We start from the raw sequence: 24,852 nt of genomic DNA on the forward strand, positions 1-24,852 counted from the left end.
GTCAGCTTCTGAACATCTTCCCTCAGGGCCTGGTTTGCCTGCTCTGATTGGCTAAGCTGCTCTCGGAGGAGAGTATTGGTGTCAACCAGACCGACTGACCTGCAGAGACACACACACACACACACACACACACACAGGTGAGACTGACACACACACACACAGGTGAGACTGACACACACACACACACACACACACACACACACACACATACCTCTGCTGTTCCTCCTCCAGCCTGATGAGGGCGCTCTCCAGAGAGTCGCTGTGTTCATCTCTGATCTTCCGCTACAAAACACAAACACACAACACCATGAACATGAAACACACACACACACACACACACACACACACACACACACAGCAACACTGGATTACTGCAATATCAGAGTAGGAGAGCAGATGGTATTGTAGTAGTATTGTAGAAGTATTGTAGTAGTATTGAAAGAGTACTATGACAGTACTGTAATAATACTGTAGAAGTGCAGTGGTAGTACTGTAATAGTACTTTTGTGTTAGTATTGAAGTAGTACAGAGTAGTACTGTTACAGTACTGTAGTAGTACTTGAGTCTAACCTCAGTATTCAGTAGTTCTGTGTGTTCATCCTGCAGATGAAGCTCCAAACTCTGACATCGATCTCTGTACTCCAACACCTGCAGACAGTAACACACTTAGTACAACACACTGCTAACACTACTGCTAACACTGCTACAGTGCTAACACTACTGCTAACACTACTGCTAACACTGCTACAGTACTAACACTACTGCTAACACTACTGATAACACTGCTAATAACACTACTAATAACACTACTACAGTACTAATACTACTGCTAACACTACTGATAACACTGCTACAGCACTACCACTACTGCTATCACTGCTGCTAACACTACTACAGCACTACCACTACTGCTGACACTACTGCTAACACTACTGCAGTGCTAACACTACTGCAGTACTAACACTACTGCTAACACTACTGCTAACGCTACTAATAACACTACTAATAACACTGCTACAGTACTAACACTACTGCTAACACTGCTAATAACACTACTGCTAACACTACCGCTAACACTACTGCTAATAACACTACTAATAACACTGCTAATAACACTACTGCTAACACTACTGCTAGCACTACTGCTAGCACTACCGATAACACTACTATAACACTACAAATAACACTACTGCTAACACTACAAATAACACTACTGCTAATAACACTACTAATAACACTACTATTAACACTGCTAATAACACTACTGCTAATAACACTACTAATAACACTACTATTAACACTGCTAATAACACTACTGCTAATAACACTACTAATAACACTACTATTAACACTGCTAATAACACTACTGCTAATAACACTACTAATAACACTACTATTAACACTGCTAATAACACTACTGCTAACACTACTGCTAACACTACCGATAACACTACTGCTAATAACACTGCTAATAACACTACTGCTAACACTACTGCTAACACTACCGATAACACTACCGATAACACTAGTGATAACACTACCGATAACACTACTGATAACACTACTACTAATAACACTGCTAATAACACTACTGCTAACACTACTGCTAACACTACCGATAACACTAGTGATAACACTACCGATAACACTACTGCTAATAACACTGCTAATAACACTACTGCTAATAACACTGCTAATAACACTACTATTAACACTGCTAATAACACTACTGCTAATAACACTGCTAATAACACTACTGCTAATAACACTACTATTAACACTGCTAATAACACTACTGCTAATAACACTGCTAATAACACTACTGCTAATAACACTACTATTAACACTGCTAATAACACTACTGCTAATAACACTACTATTAACACTGCTAATAACACTACTGCTAATAACACTACTGCCAATAACACTACTGCTAATAACACTACTATTAACACTGCTAATAACACTACTGCTAATAACACTACTGCCAATAATACTACTGCTAATAACACTACTATTAACACTGCTAATAACACTACTGCTAATAACACTGCTAATAACACTACTATTAACACTGCTAATAACACTACTGCTAATAACACTACTGCCAATAACACTACTGCTAATAACACTACTATTAACACTGCTAATAACACTACTAATAACACTACTATTAACACTGCTAATAACACTGCTAATAACACTACTATTAACACTGCTAATAACACTACTAATAACACTGCTAATAACACTGCTAATAACACTGCTAATAACACTACTATTAACAGTGCTAATAACACCACTGCTAATAACACTGCTAATAACACTACTGCTAATAACACTACTATTAACACTACTAATAACACTACTGCTAATAACACTGCTAATAACACTACGAATAGTGATAGATACTTTTTCTGATTGCTGACTTGGTGTCTGCTGTTATAAAGGTTATTCCAGACAGCGTTTCCTCACCTTGTTCTGCAGGCGGTGGATCAGCAGAGCCTGTCTGGCCTCCCTCTCTCTCCCCTCCCTCACCCTCCTCCTCCACTCTCTCTGCTCACCCTCCACACGCAGGGAGAGAGCAAGCGAGGGAGACAGTGACTGGCACAGCTAGAGAGAGAGAGAGAGAGAGAGAGATTAACACTGCTGATCACATGACACAACCCCCCCACCCCCCCCCCCCCCGTTCCCACCCCTCCTCACCCGGTCATTCAGAGCTCTGCTCCTGGACTCTAGCTCCTCTCTTTCTGCTCGACTCTCGGCCAGCTCCTCCTGCAGCCGACACACCTCCCGCTGAAGCGCCGCCTTCTCTGAGTCCATGCCAGCAGGTTGTTCAAAGACGACGCCAGCAACTTTAAAAAAGACAGTTGAACAGCTTGTTGTTTCAAACTGAAGCTGACGGAACCTCTTAAGAACACCAGGACCTACTTTCATGATGACGATCAATTTAAGAAGTTATGAGAGTTTCCTTAAAAGATTTCTACAGACATTTCAATTTCTATACACACATTCCCCGAAGCAGCACTTCAGGGCATAGTGGTGCTGAACAGGCGGCGGCTCCTGTTCATACTGGATATTAAAATATCTTTCAAATGTGCTTTAATGGAAGTGATGGAGGATAAAATCCACAGTGTGTCCACACAGTCATTTAAAGTCTGTGTGAAGCTTCATATTAGCTTCAGACTGTGGATTTTGTCCTCCATCACTTCCATTGTAAGGTCATTATGAAGGGATCTTCTAATGGTCAGTATGAACAGGAGGAATGATTACAGCAAGAAACACACTGACTGTTGGTTTAATGACTGACCTGATGAACTATGAACTCGTCCTTTAATAACTGTTGATCACAATCCGGCAAACTGTAAAAAAAAAAAAAAAAAAAAAGATACTCTTACAGGTTCGGGTTTAAGTACTTGTTGCTATGACAACAGCGCCAGCTCACAGGACTGAGTTAAAACAACAAATATCAGATCAGTCTTACTCAGTGATGAAGAACAGGATGCAGGTGGACAAAATAACAGAAACACCTCAAAACAAAGCCTGCTGTCATCAACTCCTCTGACACAGCTGAGCATTTTAATCTTCAGACAGTGTGTAGTATGTATTATATTGTCAATGGTGGAGAGTTAGTACATTTACTCAAGTACTGTATTTAAGTACAGTTTTGAGGTACTTGTACTTTACTGGAGTATTTCCATGTGATGCTACTTTCTACATTTCAGAGGGAAATATTGTACTTTCTACTCCACTACATTTATTTGACAGCTTTAGTTACTTTTCAGATGAAGATTTGACACAATGGATAATATAACAAGCTTTTAAAATACAACACATTGTTAAAGATGAAACCAGTGGTTTCCAACCTTTTTGTCTTTTGACGTCTTACAAAAAGCAGTGTGTAGTCGGGGTCACATTTCACATGTCTATGAGTTGTTAACAGCTCCACCAAATAGTGATTTTTCCCTCTAAACTTCTCACATGCTTTCATTTCAATAAATGTTCAAATGATCCAATATTTCAGCAAAAATCAAAGATCAGAGAAAAAGTCCAAAAACTGAAAACAGATTTGTGTATCAGAACTTTGTTTTTTCTTCTTTCCTCTCCCATTAATCATCTCACCACCCCTCAGATTTATCTGCTGACCCTTTGGAGGGGCCCGACCCCTAGGTTGGGAACCACTGGACTAAACTAGCTAACTGTATATAAAGTAGTGTAAACTAGCTCCACCTCCAGCAGCTACAACAGTAACATGCTGCTCTAACACTGATGCTTCACTATTAATAATCTAATGATGTCATATATAATAATATATCAGTCAGAGGGACCAAACCACTACTTTTACTGCAATACTTTAACTACATCAAGCTCATAATACTTATGTACTTTTACTGCGATACTTTAACTACATCAAGCTCATAATACTTATGTACTTTTACTGCGATACTTTAACTACATCAAGCTCATAATACTTATGTACTTTTACTGCAGTACTTTAACTACATCAAGCTCATAATACTTATGTACTTTTACTGTAGTAAAGTATCTGAGTATTTCTTCCACCTCTGTATATATGTGTGTGTGTGTATAATCAGCTTGTGTTGAGTGTTAATCCTGCTATTAAACTGCACAGACAGCAGAAACTCTGACCTGCCAGAAACAGAGACTACGGGTCCCAACGGCTCCTCTAAGTTACAGACTGTCAAACTGCACCTGAAGACTCAGCCGTTAAATGAAATCCATGAAATGAACTGTCGGTTTTTAGAGGAATAAACTGCAGCTAGCCTGTTAGCCTGTTAGCCTGTTAGCGCGCTACGAACAGCAAAACAAACGGTGACTACGGTCGGTACCTGCTGAAAGCTACTGAAAGCTGCTGGACGAGCTTCACTCACCACCAGTCAAACAGAAACATTTAAAGCTGTGAATCCGACACAGCTTCACTCATTCGGCTAACATTCAAACAGGGAAACATGACCTTTCACCCCGGTGACGGTGAGGTCACGTGACACGACCGGCAGGAAGTGATAGTGTGCACTAAGTAACGGAAGATTAAACAGCGACACCTGCTGATAGAATTTATACAATTAAAATATTTGTATTGACGTTATATTTATATTGTAAGGAAAGACAAACATGAAATTATAAATAAATATTTTTTAAAAATATTGTTGACGTCAATTTAATTTATTAAGAAAAGACATTCAATTATACACCAAAAGAAATAATTATTATATGAATGTCACGTTTATATTGTAAAGGAAAAAAGTTTTTTTTAAAAGTTATTTAAAAGTTTAAATATTATAGTGTTATTATTTATAGCCCCAGGTCCCCGGAGACGCCAAGGAACACTGATCACCAGTTGAATATTCCTACCCCACACTGAAGCACCCATACCTGGGTAAACACCAGCCCCAGGTCCACTGGAGGGCTCCAAGAACCATGCCCACCAGTTGAACCTTGGGATCCACTCTTAAGCATCCTTTCCCAGGCTACATCAGGCTGCCCATCAGCCGAACCAGTTTACCCCACATTTAAGCACCCATAACTGGGCTACACACCCAACCACGGGCCCCCAGACTCTAACCTTAACCCTAACCCCACCCCGCCTTTATATAGGTGAGACTGGGAAATCACTATTGATCAGACTTAAACAACAACTAGGCTAGAACAATATTTTAATCTACATGGAGTACAACATCTGTCCATTGCGTGCTTGGAGTTGAAACCTGGCTGGACCAGTGGACAGAGAAAGAGGGCAGAGAGACTATGGATCCAAAAGTTAGACACATGGGCCCCTAACGGCCTAAATGAGGCCAATTATAATTAAATGGTTAATGTAGAATCTCTGCAATAACCACAGATCCTTTTTATTTAGTCCACCTTGGTTTTACTTTTCTATTATTATCCTTGGTTAACATTCATGAAATGTAATTTATTGTAGTATATTATCTTTTCATCCTATGAATTTTTCTATTAATTTTCAACATATTTATATTCATATGAATTTTTTCAACAAATTTTGACCTTAATATGGCCAAAAATAAGAAAAATCCAAGGTGTAAAAATCAAATGCGTCACCCCATGAATTACCTGTGTCTTTATGTCAATGATGAAGATGAATTAATTAAATTTCTTGTCCAAAAAGAGTCTCCACTCTAGCAAAGGACCACCATAAGGGGGTCAACCCTAACCCTAACCCTCCCTAAGTGGGAGACAGACCTTGTCAGGGAGATGATTTATGTTGTTTTGCCTTTTGCATGAATTAGTTGGATGATTATTATTATTATTACATTGCTGTATTGGCTGATACACTTAGTAATTCTGGGCTTCCACAATTGAGCACTTTTGGCTGATATGGAGAGCTCCTGCAGATTAGTCAGACCAGGAACCCGTCTAATTTAGGGCAGTGACAGAACCCCCCCTTTGGGTCCACAAGGCCCAACATGTTTCCTCTTTTTCTTATATTGTGTGTATTTATATACAGTGCTGCTTGAAAGTTTGTGAACCCTCAAGAATTTTCTGTATTTCTGCATAAATACGACCTGAAAGGTGATCAGATACTTACAAAAGTCCTAAGACTAGATAAAGTGTACCCAATTAAACAAATGAGACAAAAAAAACTTAAGTAAGTGAACCCTTGCTTTCAGTAACTGTAACTGTGTTCAGTAAGTGTGACCCTCTTTTGCAGCAATAACTTCAACCAAACATTTCCAGTAACTATTTATCATTCCTGCACATCAGCTTGGAGGAATTTTAGCCCATTCCTCCTTACAGAACAGTCTCAACTCAGGGATGTTGGTGGACTTCTTTACAGAACTCAGAACTCACAGCTCCATCAGTGATAGAAAAGCTGTCCTGGTTCAGAGGCAGCAAAGCGCCCCAAAACCATGATACTACCAGCACCACGTTTTACAGATGGTTTAAGGTTCTTACGCTGGAATGCAGTGTTTGCTTGTCACCAAACATAATGCTTCTCATTCAAGACAAAAACTTCGATTTTGGTCTCATCCATCCACAGAACATTGTTCTAATCACCTTCTGGCTTATCTATGTGGTCTTGAGCAAACCATAGATGGCATCAATGTTCTTTTTGGAGAGAAGTGGCTTTTTCCTTGGAACTCTGCCATGCACGCCATTGATATTCAATGTTCTGATGGTGGACTCATGAACAGGGACTGCAGCCACTGCACAAGAGGCCTATAGTTTCCTAGACGCCTGCTTTTGGTTTGATTTTTGTTGTTCGACCACTCCTGGGGAGGGAAACAATGGTTTTGGATGTCCTTCATTTGTACATGATCTGCCTGACAGTTGACTGATGGAGTCCAAACTCTTGGTTTTGTAACTTTCCAGCCTGATGAGTATCAACAACTCTTCTTCTAAGGTCCTCAGAAATATCGTTTGTTTGAGCCATGACAATCTTCCACAAAGCTCAGACTTTGATAGTGAAGACCCAGATTTCTCTTCTGTAAATAACGCAGGACCTCCCAGACTCACACTTGATTGTCATCCCATTGATTGAAACACCTGACTCTAATTACCCCTTCACATGTATTTATAATCCTCAAGGTTCATATACTTTTGCCACACACAAATAAGTAACATTGGATCATTTTCCTCAATAAATAAATGAACAAGTGTAAAGTTTTTGTGTCATTTGTTTAACTGATGTCTCTTTATCTAGTTTTATGACTTGAATGGAAATCAAGTCATAAAATGGAGACATTTCCATAGACACTTGGTTTACGGGTCTATGACCTAGTTTGGGCAAGATGTGCATTTTCATCCAAATGGGCACGAGGATGTGAAAGGCCCCAAGTCCCACAGGCTGTTGACAGGGAAGAAAAACTTGAGAACATTGTAAATTGGAATTGTGGGGTGTGCAGCAACAGATGAAGATGCGGAAGAGATCCTAACCTTCCCATCATCTGAAAATACATGAGTAGCAGTAAACCGAGGGCAGTTTCTCACTCCCTTATCCGAAGGGTTTCAATAGCACTTTCCCCCGCGTCTCTATCCCCTTCTGTTGTGGAGAAGGGCTAGGGTTAGGATTACCGTGAAAACATGGACCTATGGTTCTGCATGGCACATATGTGGTAAAGCTCTCCAAGAGCTTTCCGGCGGTCTCTGTTGGATGTCCCAGACCGCTACCGTTGAGGAGATATGGCCCTTTAAAACTTGGAAATTCTGAAACTTTGGCGCCCTGCAGCTCCTCATGGGAGGGTTAGGGTTTTGGAAATTTGGAATTTGAAGGTAAACCGCGGAGTAGAGAAGCACTCGTAAGCCTCGTCTGTTTTCCATTTGCCTTTCACCGGTTAGCAGAAACTGGTTTCAAGTGTTTCGTGAAGAGCTTAGACAGGTTTTTTCAAAGGTTTTTGTGTGAAATCTCGGTTTTAAAAGAGGTGTGTTTATGTGCAGCTAAGTAACATGTTAAAGCGCTAGCGCAAAACCCTAACCCGGTCCTAACAGATTGAAATCTGGAATCGACTAGAGAAGCACTCAACAGCCTTGTCTGCTTTCCATTCACCTTTCATCAGTTGGCGAAGCCCAAACAACCCGGCCGCCGGTTCCCCGCTGGGCACCGATGGGTCCCCTGCAGCGACCCAGACCGAGCCTGTGAATGAGGCTGCTGAGGAGCCAAATAATCATCGTACCGAGGAACCCCCGCTGGCCTCTCTGTCCAGGCCAACTGCAGAGGCCCCGACTTGGCCCCAGACTGAGAAGGTGTCCCGGGGCGAACCAGCCAGATCCAGAGCCAGAGGCAGACCCAAGGTGGCCGCCGGATCTCTGCTGCATTACCCCCTCAGGCCGAACTCCCCGGTTGAGCGCTGGCCATCTCCGGGGCCGCGGATCCCGGCTGCCCACCAGAAAGTGAAGAGTACTGGTGGGGCTACAAATAAAGGTTCTAAGCATTGAGTTCTGTGTACGAGTTTGAATTTGACACATCACAGTGTGACTCTGTCAATAAATTCCAAATTCTCATCTAGTAAGTGGGCGGTAGATTGATGAGTTTTGGAATAATTCCAGATTTCTATCTATTATATGGTGGCAGGTCACATGGTCAGAGGTCAAAGGTCACAGAAGCCATATTGACTTCACTTCCACATGGTCCATGCGACACAAGGTAAGATGCTCTCTTTAAAGTGCCGATTTGGATGGGCAGAAACTGGTTCAAGTGTTTCATGAAGAGCTTAGACACATTTTTTCAAAAGTTTTTGTGTGAAATCTCGGTTTTAAAAGGGGCATCTGTTGTGGCTAAGTAACATTCTAAAGTGCTAGCACTGATCTTAACCCACTGCCTCATAATAGATGAGAATCTGGAGTCACGATTCCAGATTTTCATCTGTTAATATATGGAAATTTGGAATTTGAGGGTGATGAGCAGAGTATACTGCTGAGAAGAGAAGCACTCGTTAGCCTCGTCTGTTTTCCATTCGCCTTTCACCGGTTTCACTGTTTTCAAGTGTTTTGTAAAGAGCTTTTCGTAAAGAGTATTTTGTATGAAATCTCAGTTTTAAAAGAGGCATTTGGTGTGGCTAAGTAACATTCTAAAGTGCAAGCGCTGATCCTAACCTGCCATGTTATAATAGATTAGAATCTGGAATCTCAGATGACGGTGCATAATACTAGATTGAAACTTGGAATTTGACCTTAAGGGTCAGCGTTATACAAGTGCAGACATTTTCATATACTTAATAATAATAATATTATAATAATAATTTTATAATCTCTCTCTCTCTCTCTCTCTCTCTATATATATATATATATATATATATATATATATAATGGTTTTCTTTAATTTAATTATTGGCTTTAATTATTGACCATTGTCTTACTTTGCAGGTATATTTTCACCATCAGAGACCAACCACCAACTATGAACCATGAGAAGTAGGCTCTGGCACCTCTTCATTATTGTGCCATTTTTGTCGTTCACTTCAGAATCAGCCATTGCCTTGAACATAACTTCATCCTCAGTGTCACCTGTTTATGCAGGACAGGCAGACAGTGCAACCCTCAACTGCCACTTCACACTCTCAGATCAGGATGTGGGACCAATTGATATCGAATGGAGCCTCAAATCTCCAGATGTCCAGAGAGAAGAAAAACTGTCATTTGGTATGCTGTAGATCAGATATATGCCAATATATTTAAACCATTTGAGGGCTGAGTTAATTTCATGTCTCTTGATCCTGCGAGTGGAAATGCTTCAATAGTCATTAGGCACTTGAAATTTTCAGACTCAGGCACCTACCAGTGCAAGGTAACAAAACTTCCTGGGTACAGCAGCATTTTAATTTGGCTGGCTGTGATGGAAAGGCCAAGTAAACCTAACTGTTACCTGGAGGGTGAGGCTAGGTTGCATAATAAAGTTGTTCTCAAATGCAATTCCAAACACAGTAGCCTGTCCATATGGTACACGTGGTCCAAGCCACATGGACCCCAGACATTCTCCGTTAAGCCTATGTCACGTGACCTATCTTTGACAATAAGCACAGAAGATGAACCGGGAGACTACATCTGCACATCGCATAGCTTTTTTGGCACAGAGGAGTGTGTTTCAACACTCACTCTCCCCTCATCAGTTAACTCGGCTGTAGCCTCAGTTTCTGCGCTTGTGTTTGTGACCTCCACCTGTGTCATAGAGATCTGCTGCTACCGGAAAAGAGAGCCTGGAGAGGACATGGGGAATAACATTGTTGAAGATGAGCTGCCTCCTCACAGATTGGACAAAAAGAGCCTGTCGCCACAGGAGACCTCCACAGAGCAGGACAACTGCCACATCCCCTGCCAGGACCAACTCCGCCGCGACCCCAGCCGATGTTCCTATATCGGCGCTCCCTAACACCTCGCACAAGGCGACGCCCATCAATTTCTATTGTTTTCTACTGTTTTTTTTTTTACATGCTTCAGTTTTTGGTGCTTGTATCTCAGTGCATGTATTGTCTGTGTTAGGTGTGTTAAGTAAGATTCCAAGTTCTTATCAAATTCTATTAAAACAAGGCCCATCAATTATTCCATATTCTCATCTGTTAAAGTTCCAGATTCTTATCTGTTGATATGGGTACAGATGAGACTGTAGAAGATTCAAACTGTGGTTCTGTATTCCCATCTAATAGTATGGGATGAATGGAAAAAGATGAGAATCTGGAATCATGCGACGATAATTCCACATATATGTAAGATATGGCCCCGTATTATGGCTGATGACAATACGGCTGATACTCAGATGACCTTTGACCGGTCATGTGAGCATCAGTCGTATTGTTCTCCTCTCCATGTGCTCGAGGTAAGTACTTTCTTTGAAATTGCCATTTTCAATGTTTTTTTTGCCCGTCTGGACAGTTCCAATTGGTTTGGGGTGTTTTATAAGGCACTCGGGCACATTTTGGTACACTTTCTCAAAAGTTCTTGTGAAAAGTTTTACCTTTTTAAAAAGGGTGTTTTGTATTGCTAGCAAACATGCTATAGTGCTAACACAAACCCTAACCCGCCACGTCATAATAGATGAGAATCTGGAATCTCAGATTTCAGTTATGACGGTGCATAATACCAGATTGAAATTTGGGATAAGACCTTTAGGGTCAGCGTTATACAAATGCAGACATTTTTCTTTCTGCACCTGACTGAGATGCTTTTACTAACTGCAACCTCTCCCTTCTTTGTGCCTAAACCTAACCCCAGTTCAACATGTAGCCGCCACCCCCAGACTACGATCGGGCTGAGGCATCACCGTTGGAACCTAAGAACATGCAGGTCACCGAGTCAAAAAGAGCCTGTTTGGCTGAGCTGATCGTCCGCTGCCAGAGACTTCCCCCGAGCAGGACGACTGCCGCGCCCCCTGTCAGGATCGACCCCACAGTGACCCCAGCTGAGCCGATATATGCTCCGATGTCGACGCTTCCGACTTGGCCTAACACCTTGGACAGGGCAACGCCGGTGTTGGATCTGAACAACTGCCCAAACCAATGTCCGATTGCCGTGCGTGAGCCTACCACGGTTCGCATTTCCCTGCCCCCCTCTCAGCGTACTGTCAACATGTGATTTCTGGTGACTGTTGTGATCAGCTACTTTGCCACTTACTGTTTTGCTGTCACCTTATACTTGATTCTCATATGTTTTATAATTAAGTACAGTTTTCTATTGTATTATTTTCTACAGTTTTTTCTACTTTCTACTGTTTTTGGTGTATGTATCTGTGTTGTATCTGTATTTGTTCAAGTTACAAGTCGTCATCAAATTCTGTTAAAACAAGGCCCATCAGTGATTCCAGATTCTCATCTGTTAATATGGGTACAGATGAGAATGTGGAATAATCATAACTGTGATTCTGTATTCCCATCTAATAAAAGGGGACCCATTGAAATAGATGAGTTTGGAATCATCCAGTTTCAGATTCTCATCTGTTAACAGAATCTGGAATCGGGAGATTCCATGTTAACATGGGGCCCATGTTAACAGATGAGAATCAGGAATTGGATGATTCCAAACTCATCTATTAACATGTATCCCATGTTAATATGGAATCCCCGGATTCCAGATTCTCATCTGTTAACATGGGGTCCCATGTTAATAGATGAGAATCTGGAATGGAGAGACTGCGGATCAGGACTACTGAAACGAAAATCAACAACATTGCTTGCTCAAAACTTTTATTATTTACACACACACGCACACACACACATATATATATATTACATATTTACATACTCTTCTGCACTTCCAGGGGGCTCTGCCACATCCCCGACCGGAGTTTCAGTCCAAGACAACGGTACTGGATTGACACTCCACTCGGCCGGGCTCAGGTCCAGGCTCCACCGCGTCCCAGGCAGGGGTCCCGGTTGGAGAGGCCGGTACCGACAAGACCCTCCTCTTGGCCAGGGGGTCTGTCACAGGTGCAGAGACAATGTGTGACCGAAGGTCATCTTTGTCCATGTGTACGGGTATGACAGTACACTTTTTGGCCTTGGAAAAATCAAATTTTCTGGCAGGAAGGTGTAAGGATTCTGGGCATAGGCCCTTTGACACCGCTCCTCAAAGTCAGAGTCTTCCGACAGTGAGATGGTCACATCCGGACCGTCATCATAAACTGGCTCTCGTCCATCCTCTGAGCTGCTGCTGCTGCTCGGGGGATTCCAGATTCTCATGTATTAACCTTTAGGAGTCGCCGATCATGCCGGCATGATCAAATGACGTGTCTGTTTCAGGACATCATGGCATAAAAACAAAGTCACATTAAGTGCGACTAAATATGTGGCTTTTTAAAAAAAAATTTGATTGCAAGACGCCTACTACAGTTGTGGCCCATAAACTCCTCCAGAGGAGTACTGTTTGTAGAATACCTTCAAAACCAGGATTCAGGAAACGAGTGATCACGAGTCATCTCTCAATATTAACATACAAAAGAGAATATGCAAAATTGGTATTCCAACCAAGTAATCTTTCATACTATGTTTATTCTGAAAAGAGCATATGGTAATCACATTCCCGATTTGTTTTCTACAATGAAATGAAAACGATCTGGTTTAGAGTAGGATACACCTTCCAAGAAGTGCACTAATGAAAGGAACCTGGTGGATGTTGGACGCTGGTAAGATCTAATTACAGCAATATGATCTAAATTACTAATCCTTACAATTTTTGCATCAAAATCACTAAATTAATTCCAAAAGTTGCGTATAACTAACTACTTCAAAGTCTGGCATTGCTTCCAACTTTAGCATCCAAAGTACTATGTATTTCACATAGTGCATATGTTTCACCAATGCTTTCAAGAAATGTATCTATTTCCTATTTAAAGATGTGGCTTTTTTTGTATTGCAAGACGCCTGTTACAGTTATGGCCCATTGTAGCAGTCACCCATTTGTGGGACTTGCTAACATTTCCCTGTCTCTCCGTTCCGATTTCGGATAGTCGCATGTGTGGGTTGATTGGAGGGTTATGCAGATCACCTGTGTGCAGAGTGGGGGGACTGGCTCCCAGGTGCTGATTGAGAGCAGCTGGGTTCATTCCCCTCTTGACCAATCGGGGTGTGACGACGCCCTTTTTCTGGGGTTTAAGAGAGGAGAGAAACTGCACAGAATTTCTGACCTGTTCAGGCCCTTTTGTGTCTTCTTTCTGGTCTTTTTCTTTCTGATTTGAGGGAATACCATAAAACAAACCAAGTGTCCTTCATTGGGTTCTTAGTGCCCATTGTGCCAGAGGTTGTGTTTGCCCCACGAACACCTGCAGGCTTTATTTTGTATACATTTTAAAGAGGCATTTTTCATTATTACTGAACAGGCATTTTTTTTCATTGGGGGGGATGTTTCCCATAGTGCAACACCTTATGAGGTTTCTCTGTGAATTTTTGTTTCTTTATGTGGCTAGCTGCTGATTTTCCGACATCTTACAGATGGGTTAGGGTTAGGGAATCAGTACTACCACACCATAAACTCTACCAGACGTCCAAAAGTACAGCCCTTACAAAATATCATTCTCCATTTAGTCCACTGAAAGCATTGACACCCATTCCAAAACGTGTATTTGACTTTGTAAAATGCAGTATCACAACTCAGTTACGCTAGGAGTTCATATACTGTTTTTTGAATAGCTCCAAAACCAGGATTCAGGAAACGAGTGATCACACGAGTAATCTTTCAATATTAACAAAAAAAGAGAATATGCAAAACTGGTATTCCAACCAAGCAATCTCATACTATTAATTCCCGAAAAGGGCATAGGACAATCATTCTCGTTTTTTTTTTTTTTTGTTTTTGTTTTTTTTTGTTTTCTACAATGAAATGAATGTTTAGAGTAGGGTACACCTTCCAAGAAATGCACTAATGAAAGGAACCTGGTAGATGTTGAACCCTGATAAGATCTAATCACAGCAATATGATCTAAATTTTTAATCCTTACAATTTGTGTTGAAATTGCCAAATTCCAAAAACTGCATATAAATTACTTCCACATAGGAAAATTTAGTTGAATTTATACCCGCACTTGAAATGTTTCTTGTTTTGTTTTGTTTTTTTTGGAATTCAAATTTCCATTTTTAAAAAATCATCTCTTATGATAACTTCAAACTACAATATTCATGCTGCTTCAATAAATTAAGTCTTGGTCTTCAAGAATTTTTCTCCAGTCATATCACTTACAGTTTTCATATAAAAATCATCAAAAACTTTTTACAGTTTTCATGCAGGACCACTTTGAGGGGGACACTGTTGCCTCAAGAATTCCTTTTTTGGAATCAGATCTTATTCTTGTACCTGTCAATCATTTTTGCATCATGTTGGAATATACATAGTGCAAAATCACTCAATTGGAATTTGTCATTAATAATTTGCATATTATCATTTTGGAATTGGGTATAGTGCAAAATATTTTTTGGAATTGGTTTCAGGCTGATGTGCTGACATGCTACGGTAAGCACATTGTCATTTCTGGGTGCTGACTGTGTTTACTGATAGCGTTGTTGCTGCTCTCAACTCAGTTGATTTTGCTATATTTCACATTACTGTGGATAAATACCTGCTGTATATTTAAAGTTTCGCTAGTTCTACACAAGCACTCTCAGCATCTTCTCTCAGACTTTCCTCACTAATTGCACAGTTTATTTGAGCTCTGCAACTAGCATTTGCAGCTAACTTAAGCTAAGCAGTTAGCAATCTCTTCTCTCTCCCTCTCGCTCTCCTGCTCTCTTGCTCGGTGTGTCTAATGTTTAGTTATTCCTCTGCCTCTTTTAGTGATAGTGGTAAGTGTAATAAGTGTAGTTTATTTGCAGTGCTGGAGGCACTAGTTTATTTGCAGTGCTGGAGGCACTGCAAATAAACTACGCGGCTCCGCACCATGGAAAAACAATCAGCAGCTAATGTAGTTAGCCAGCCCCCAGTATCCGGTGCGGGCCGACCTAGCGTAGCTCCCACTCCCCCCCGGTAGTTCCCGAGCAGCCGGGAAGCCAGGGCGGCTGGGTGACTGTCTGAAGGAAGCATAGCCCTAAGCAGAAGCCCACGGTTCACCACCAACCAGTTCATGTTTCTAACTGGTTCTCCCCACTCAGCGACACACCTGCTGAGAAACAAAGTCTGATTATTGGCAGCTCCATAGTCAGAAACGTGAAGTTAGCGACACCAGCAGCCATAGTTAAATGTATTCCTGGGGCCAGAGCGGGCGACATAGAATCACATTTAAAACTGCTGGCTAAGGATAAACGTAAATATGGTACGATTGTTATTCACATCGGCAGTAACGACTCCCAATTACACAAATCGGAGGTCGCCAAAATTAATGTTGAGTTGGTGTGTACATTTGCAAAAACAATGTCGGACTCTGTAGTTTCCTCTGGACCGCTGCCTAATCTGACCAGTGATGACATGTATAGCCGCATGTCACAATTCAACCGCTGGTTGTCGAGGTGGTGTCCAGCAAACGATGTGGGCTTCATAGATAACTGGCAGACTTTCTGGGGAAGACCTGGTCTGATTAGGAGAGACGGCATACATCCCACTCTGGATGGAGCTGCTCTCATATCTAGAAATATGGCTGAGTTTATTAGTAGACCAAAACCATGACAACCCAGAGCTGAGACCAGGAAGCAGAGCTGCAGTCCTACACGCTTCCATTAGAGCTGTTACCCACCCAAAACCACAGAGACTGTGTCTGTCCCCCGTCCATTTAAATCAATTAAATCTAAAATAAACAGAAGAGGAGTCATTCATAAAAATCTAATACAAATTAACACCACATCTACAATTGTTCAACAAAATAAGAGAATTAAATGTGGACTCTTAAACATTAGATCTGTCACCTAAAGCTGTTTTAGTAAATGATCTAATCTCAAATCATCATATTGATTTATTGTCTCACTGAAACCTGGCTGTCATGGAGAATATATCAGCCTTAATGAATCTACTCCTCCCAGTCATATTAATACTCACATTCCTCGAGATACTGACTGAGGAGGAGTTGCAGTCATTTTCAACTCCAGCCTCATTATCAACTCTAGACCTGAACTTCATTATAACTCATTAGAAAGTCTTGTTCTTAGTCTCTCAGCCAACCTGGAAAACTTTACAGCCAGTTCTATGTGTTATAGTGAACCGTCCTCCTGGCCCGTACTCTGAACTCTTATCTGAATTCTCAGAGTTTTTATCAAACTTAGTCCTTAGTACAGATAAAGTAATTATAGTAGGTGATTTAATATTCATGTGGACGTTGATAATGACAGTCTCAGTACTGCCTTTATCTCATTGTTAGACTCAACTGGCTGCTCTCAGAGTGTAAATAATCCCACTCACTATCTGAATCACACCCTTGATCTCGTGCTGACTTACGGCATAGAAATTGAACATTTTGATAGTTTTTCCACAAAATCCCATTTTATCAGACCATTACTTGATAACTTTTGAATTCCTATTACTGGATTACACACCATTAGACAAAAATGTCCTCACTAGATGTCTCTCTGATAGTGTTGTAGATAAATTTAAGGAAGCAGTTCCGTCAGTACTGAATTCACTGCCATGTCTCAATACTACAGAGGACTCTTATGTTAACTTTAGTTCCTCCCAAACTGATAATCTTATTGATAGAGCTGCAGGCTCACTAAGACAAACACTCGACTCCATCGCCCCCTTAAAAAAGAAGATAATAAAACATAAGAGGTTAGCTCCATGGTTTAACTCCCAAACCCGCAAATTAAAGCAAACATCATGAAAATATGAAAGGATGTGGCGTTCCACCAAACTAGAAGAATCTCACTTAGTCTGGCAAGATAGTGTTAAAACATATAGGAAGGCCCTCTGTAATGCCAGAGCCGCCTATTACTCAGCATTAATAGAAGAGAATAAAAACTGCCCTAGGTTCCTTTTCAGCACTTTGGCTGACAAAGAGTCATAACTCTACTGATCCATGTATTCCTATAGCTCTCAGTAGTAACGACTTTATGAGCTTCTTTAATGATAAAATTCTAACTATTAGAGACAAAATTCGACAGTCTCTGCCCTCAACAGGCAAAGATTTATCCACAAACTTAAGAACCCTGGAAGCAGCTGTGAAACCTGACATACATTTGGACTGTTTTTCTCCGGTTGACCTTCCTGAACGATTTCTTCATCCAAACCTTCAATCTGTCTCTTAGACCCCATCCCAACTAGGCTGCTTAAGGAAGTCTTGCCCTTAATTAGCACTTCTTTACTAGATATGATCAATCTGTCTTTAGTAACAGGCTATGTACTACAGTCCTTTAAAGTAGCTGTAATTAAACCTCTTCTTAAGAAGCCTACTCTCGACTCAGGCATCTTAGCCAATTATAGACCTATATCTAACCCTCCATTTCTCTCTAAGATCCTTGAGAAAGCAGTCGCTAATCAGTTGTGACTTTCTAGATGACTATAGTTTATTTGAGGATTTTCAGTCAGGATTTAGAGGCATCATAGCACAGAGACAGCACTGGTGAAAGTCACTAATGACCTTCTAGCTGCATTGGACAGGGGACTTGTCTCTATACTTGTCCTGTTAGATCTTAGTGCCGCATTCAACACAATTGACCATCAAATCCTTTTGCAGAGACTGGAACATTTAATTGGCATTAAAGGAACTGCATTAAGCTGTTTTAAGTCCTATTTATCAGACCGATTTCAGTTTGTACATGTTAATGATGAATCCTCCATGAAGGCGAAAGTTAGACACGGAGTTCCACAAGGTTCTGTACTTGGACCAATTCTATTCACCTTATATATGCTTCCTTTAGGTAATATTATTAGGAAACACTCCATAAATGTTCATTGTTATGCAGATGACACCCAATTATATTTATCAATGAAGCCTGATGAAACCAATCAGTTAAACAAACTCCAAGCATGCCTTAACGACATAAAGACCTGGATGACCTGCAATTTTCTGCTACTAAACTCAGAATAAACTGAAGTTATTGTGCTTGGCCCTAAACACCTTAGAAACACATTATCTAATGATATAGTTACTCTGGATGGCATTACCCTGGCCTCCAGCACCACCGTAAGGAATCTGGGAGTTATCTTTGATCAGGATATGTCCTTTAACTCCCACATAAATCAAATCTCAAGGACTGCCTTTTTTCACTTACGTAATATCACAAAAATCAGGCACATCCTGTCCCTAAAAGATGCAGAAAAACTAGTTCACGCATTTGTTACTTCTAGGCTGGATTATTGCAATTCCTTATTATCAGGCTGCTCTAACAAGTCTCTAAAGACTCTCCAGCTGGTCCAGAATGCAGCTGCACGTGTTCTGACTAAAACTAGAAAAAGAGACCACATTTCTCCCATTTTAGCTTCGCTGCATTGGCTTCCTGTAAAATCTAGAATAGAATCTAAAATCCTTCTCCTAACTTACAAAGCCCTTAATGGTCAGGCACCATCATATCTTAAAGAGCTCATAGTACCGTATTATCCCACTAGAACACTGCGCTCCCAGTATGCAGCTTACTGGTGGTTCCTACAGTCTTTAAAAGTAGAATGGGAGGCAGAGCCTTCAGCTATCAGGCTCCTCTTCTATGGAACCATCTACCAGATTGGGTCCGGGGTGCAGACACCCTCTCTATGTTTAAGAGTAGGCTTAAAACTTTCCTTTTTGATAAAGCTTATAGTTAGGGCCGACCAGGCTCGCCTTGGATCAGCCCTTAGTTATGCTGCTATAGGCCTAGACTGCTGGGGGACTTCCCATGATGCACTGAGCTCCTCTCTCCTCCTCCTCCTCTCCATCTGTATGTATTCATGTAACATCAATGCATGTCACTAACTTTGCTTCTTCCCCGGAGTTTTTTGTGCTTTCTCATCTCACAGGAAAAACCTGAGTCCCGGGCCGAGCCTTCGCGGTCCTTCACAGTCCTGATGGCATCCTTCCCTGTCTATTGATGCTTATGCTTGTTGTGATTGTTGTTCTCCTGTCCCCTCCCCCTTTCCCTCTCTCTTTCTCTCTCTCAACCCAACCGGTCAAAGCAGATGGCCGCCCACCAAGAGCCGGGTTCTGCTTGAGGTTTCTACCCGTTAAAGGGGAGTTTTTCCTTACCGCTGTCGCCAAGTGCTGCTCATGGGGGAATTGTTGGGTCTCTGTAAATTAAAGAGTACAGTCTTGACCTGCTCTATGTGAAAAGTGCCTTGAGATGACTTTTGTTGTGATATGGCGCTATATAAATAAAATTGATTGATGTAAAACAATCAGGGCCCTGGGTTCCAGGTTGCCCAGTAAATATTGCTTTTGTTTAGCATTTGATTTTTTTCATCCTGTGATGTTTCTACAATTTTCTCAATCATGGGCTTTGTATCTGTGTGTGTGTATATAGGTTTTATCAATTTTAAATAATAACGTTTATCTCTATGTATATCTGCATCCCTCCCACAGATATTGTTCTCTATCCAATATGACAACTGCACTGCCCTTATCAGCTGGTTTAATGATTATTTTTCTGTTATTTTTGAGTTCTTTTAAGGCCTCAGTCTCCTCTCTGCTCAGGTTCGACTGTGTATGAGATACCTGGAATTTTGTATCAACATATTGGATATCAGTTCTAATCAGAGCAGTGATTTCAGGCGGCAGTTTGCCATCAGGAAGAGTCCAATCTGATTTTGGGGTGAAAGGAGGAGGTATTGTATCTTTTGTGTTTTGGAAATATGCTGCCAATTTAATTCTTCTGTGATATAATTGTAGGTCCCATCTGGTCTGTTCGATTATGTTTTTATTACTGCCTCTAGTGGGAATAAAAGTTAGTCCCCTATTCAACAGGGTGAGTTGTGGGGGTATCAAATGAAAATTGCCAAATTCATCACATTTTTGCTCCCCTCCTGTATAGGCAGGCTTATGGGGATAATTATTTTACATAATCAAACCAGTGTTGAAGCATGTGTCTGGCTGTGGGTTTGGTCCAGTGTATCTTGTCTGTCTGTTTTGAAGACTCTCATGGGCAGTTCAGGTATGTATCTGCAGTTTTTGGTGATGTAAGCATTGAGATGCAGCAAATTATTTTGGTCTTTAAGTGGCAAAGCCCTACAGTAGTTAATTTGTGGCACCCAGACCTCCGCTTGTGGAAATCTGAGTTTTGCTGTTTTGACAGCTGCTTGTAGTTGTTTGATTGTTGTCTGTTTGACATTTTGTCATCTGTTGTTTAAACCAAAGGACAAGATCACTGTTTCCACTGTGACCGACAAAGTGGCTCGAGTGAGGATGGCTTCAGCGTGTAGCCCCTGGATAACTATCTGTAAGTCTGAGGCTGTAAATGGTGGCACTCTGGCAATGTTGGAGTCTTCCATGGTTAGGGGGTAGGTATGGGGGTAAGATGAGGTTTGTCCACCTGGACAAAACGGGACAAACGTGAATAACTATTGATAGAAAGGTCATAGAGACCTGGAACCAAGCTCCATCCCCACTAAATCAGGTATGGCCTTTCCAACAGTACCAGCCGTGACTGTGTATGAGCTTCCGGTCCGGAGATACGTCACTTCCGGTTTTTGAAATAGCTGTATCTCGGGAAATGAAGGTTGTAGAGACATGGGACCAAGACTGGCGCGTTCAGAGCCCCCAAATTACGTCCAATGCCACCCACTCCCGAGTCTCTATGACTTCCAGTTCTCGAGTTATAGAGCAAAATGTCCTCCCCATTAGAAATGAATGGGATGAAAATTGTGGAGGCCAAAATCGACCACGCAGAAAGTATTTAGGAGCATTCAGGTCATTTGGAGTCTATTTGTACCACTCATGGAGTGACTTTTTTGAAAAATCTTGACACTCATGAGAGATGAGGTAGGTATTAGTGTATAAGAGGTAGGTAAGTATTTTAAAGGTAAGTTGTGGACTCTTTGGTCTGGCCTAAGTGAATCTGAGGCACACAAGCCCCCACACCACGTCAAGGCAGAGTCCATGTGGAGGTTTTTTTTGTTTTGTTTTTTAAATTTTTTTTGTTTAAACTTACTACTTCTTTTCCCCCCTTTTTTTCTTTTGTTTTTCTTATAGTAATACTAATGAAATATGAACACACAAACCCACAGATGCTGTAATCATAACAATGAACTTAAGAACACAAACAGCATAACATGAAAAACCTTCTTTGGACTCAGTTAGGGGTTAGGGTTAGAGGGTTAGGGGGTTAGGGTTAGATATGGGGGTAAAACGCGGTTTGTCCACCTGGACAAAACAGGACAAACATGAATAGGTTTAGGTTTAGGTTTGTTGGAACTATCTCGATGACTCCCCCCGCCTCGTCCGTCGACTCAGCAGTTGAAATGGGGAGTCAAAGGCAATGCACTGGCCGACACACATTCATCAGCAGCCCACGACTCCTGTATCCACTAACATTTATTTTGGTGTCTTTACTTTTTTCATCCTATCAGGTTTTTCTATGAGGTCTGACTTAGAATCTTCCGGGTAAGGAACTTGGTTATATATGGTCCAAAATTTTGGGTAGGTTTTGATTATGTTTTATATCGAGGATTATCTGGTTTGGGATTTTTTTTTAATATATATTTGATTTTATTCTTATTTCTTATTTTTTACTTTGCTTTTTTTTTAGGACACATCATCACTAGTGGACCTCAGGATCACCGGATCTTTCGGCCATTATCACTAGACATCCTCACCTGAGGGAGGCCCCCCCGGGGGTGATCAAATCCCGGGGTGAGTCCCAAAGTCAATTGATTTTAATTTTATATTTTTTTAAATTTTATTTTTATTTTATATTTTACCGTTTTAGGCTTCTATATTGCCCTGTTCTTAGAAAGGATCCTTTTGTAGAATTCTGACCAAGATGGTCTTTAAAATCTTATTTTGGAGGTGAGTTCTCTTCAGGTTTTAGTGTGTGTGTGATTGTGCGCATGCGTGTGAGCGTGCGCATGCGTGTGAGCGTGCGCATGCGTGTGAGCGTGTGTTGCAGCCTGAGCTGTAACTTACCTGCTGCTCGGTGAAACAACTCAGTCCGTCTGAGCAGGCTGAGGAGATGAGTGAAGGGACGGTCCTTTTATGTGTTTCCGGAAAGTCCTCTGTGTGTCTTAGATTTCGTGTTTTTCCTTCTTCCATGGGATTTTACCGTAAAGTCAAATATTCCATTTTAAATCCATTTCGTGTCACACAGTGTATTTTATTTTCTGTGTATTTTCCTTTCTTACTTAGGATTTAACGTTATGTCATCTATCATCTGCCTTCAAAGTCATCCCTCTTAGAGGTCAAAGGTTAGAAATTAGAGCTAGGGCTAGGGGTTAGGGCTACACCTAGGGTTAGGCCCATTTTCTTTTTTTGATTAGATTAGTGCTAAAATTAAGCCTAGGTTTAGGTTAAGGTTAGGGCAAGGTTAGGGTTAAGGTTAGGGCAAGGTTAGGGTTAAGGTTAGGGCCAGACCCAGGGTTAGGGTTAAGGTTAGGGCAAGGTTAGGGTTAGGTTAGGGTCAGAGCCAGACCCAGGGTTAGGTTAGGATTAGGGTTAGGCCTAGGGTTAGGCTCAGGGTCAGGTCAAGGCCAGGACTATGTCCAAGGTTAGGGATCAAGGTCAAAGCTATAGAAAAGCAAAGAGTACAGGAGAGAGGTAGAGTCAGGGAGAGACATCTGTCCGGATTGAACTCTCCCCCGCCGGACTGGGCTGAACACTCTACCTCCCCCTACTCCCCCACTCACATGGGGGAAGAGAGGAGAAAGAAGAAAGAGAGAAGAAAATATAATAGTGTCTTTCGTCCATATATCAGGAACCGATAAGGTGCTATGAGGATTTTAATCTGATTAAAGACTGGGGGAGAAATTGGATATATGGATATATGCTGGAGTTTACCAAGGGCTCGTTCTTCCGAGGCTCTGGTGGGTTAGGTTTGTTGGAACTATCTCGATGACTCCCCCCGCCTCGTCCGTCGACTCAGCAGTTGAAATGGGGAGTCAAAGGCAATGCACTGGCCGACACACATTCATCAGCAGCCCATGACTCCTGTATCCACTAACATTTATTTTGGTGTCTTTACTTTTTTCATCCTATCAGGTTTTTCTATGAGGTCTGACTTAGAATCTCCCGGGTAAGGAACTTGGTTATATATGGTCCAAAATTTTGGGTAGGTTTTGATTATGTTTTATATCGAGGATTATCTGGTTTGGGATTTTTTTTTAATATATATTTGATTTTATTCTTATTTCTTATTTTTTACTTTGCTTTTTTTTTTAGGACACATCATCAGTAGTGGACCTCAGGATCACCGGATGTTTCGGCCATTATCACTAGACATCCTCACCTGAGGGAGGCCCCCCCGGGGGTGATCAAATCCCGGGGTGAGTCCCAAAGTCAATTGATTTTAATTTTATATTTTTTTAAATTTTATTTTTATTTTATATTTTACCGTTTTAGGCTTCTATATTGCCCTGTTCTTAGAAAGGATCCTTTTGTAGAATTCTGACCAAGATGGTCTTTAAAATCTTATTTTGGAGGTGAGTTCTCTTCAGGTTTTAGTGTGTGTGTGATTGTGCGCATGCGTGTGAGCGTGTGTTGCAGCCTGAGCTGTAACTTACCTGCTGCTCGGTGAAACAACTCGGTCCGTCTGAGCAGGCTGAGGAGATGAGTGAAGGGACGGTCCTTTTATGTGTTTCCGGAAAGGCCTCTGTGTGTCTTAGATTTCGTGTTTTTCCTTCTTCCATGGGATTTTACCGTAAAGTCAAATATTCCATTTTAAATCCATTTCGTGTCACACAGTGTATTTTATTTTCTGTGTATTTTCCTTTCTTACTTAGGATTTAACGTTATGTCATCTATCATCTGCCTTCAAAGTCATCCCTCTTAGAGGTCAAAGGTTAGAAATCAGAGCTAGGGCTAGGGGTTAGGGCTACACCTAGGGTTAGGCCCATTTTCTTTTTTTGATTAGATTAGTGCTA

General features: G+C 41.2%; 1 protein-coding gene and 1 long non-coding RNA gene across 2 annotated transcripts in view; one reads left to right on the forward strand and one right to left on the reverse strand.

Moving 5' to 3' along the window:
- The window catches only part of LOC121907541 (rootletin-like), a gene marked incomplete at its 3' end in the record, with an annotated part of 12,109 nt that extends 7,081 nt beyond the window's left edge, over positions 1-5,028 (reverse strand). Inside the window, exons 1-7 of the mRNA XM_042427156.1 lie at positions 4,651-5,028; positions 3,311-3,362; positions 2,707-2,855; positions 2,476-2,613; positions 571-648; positions 212-282; positions 1-99 (exon numbers count right to left, since the gene is read on the reverse strand). The exon at positions 1-99 is cut by the window's left edge and continues 67 nt beyond it. Of these exons, the coding sequence (XP_042283090.1) occupies positions 1-99; positions 212-282; positions 571-648; positions 2,476-2,613; positions 2,707-2,823 (503 nt within the window). The remainder of the gene's footprint in view (positions 100-211; positions 283-570; positions 649-2,475; positions 2,614-2,706; positions 2,856-3,310; positions 3,363-4,650) is intronic.
- A 17,519-nt stretch (positions 5,029-22,547) lies between these two features.
- On the forward strand, positions 22,548-24,251 carry LOC121906513. The gene is made up of 3 exons (XR_006098644.1): positions 22,548-22,630; positions 23,972-24,005; positions 24,152-24,251. It is a non-coding gene; the product is annotated as an uncharacterized LOC121906513 (long non-coding RNA).
- Positions 24,252-24,852: the final 601 nt, after the last annotated feature.

The sequence above is a fragment of the Thunnus maccoyii genome, chromosome 11 (genome assembly GCF_910596095.1).
Source record: "Thunnus maccoyii chromosome 11, fThuMac1.1, whole genome shotgun sequence".
Classification (NCBI taxonomy): domain Eukaryota; kingdom Metazoa; phylum Chordata; class Actinopteri; order Scombriformes; family Scombridae; genus Thunnus; species Thunnus maccoyii.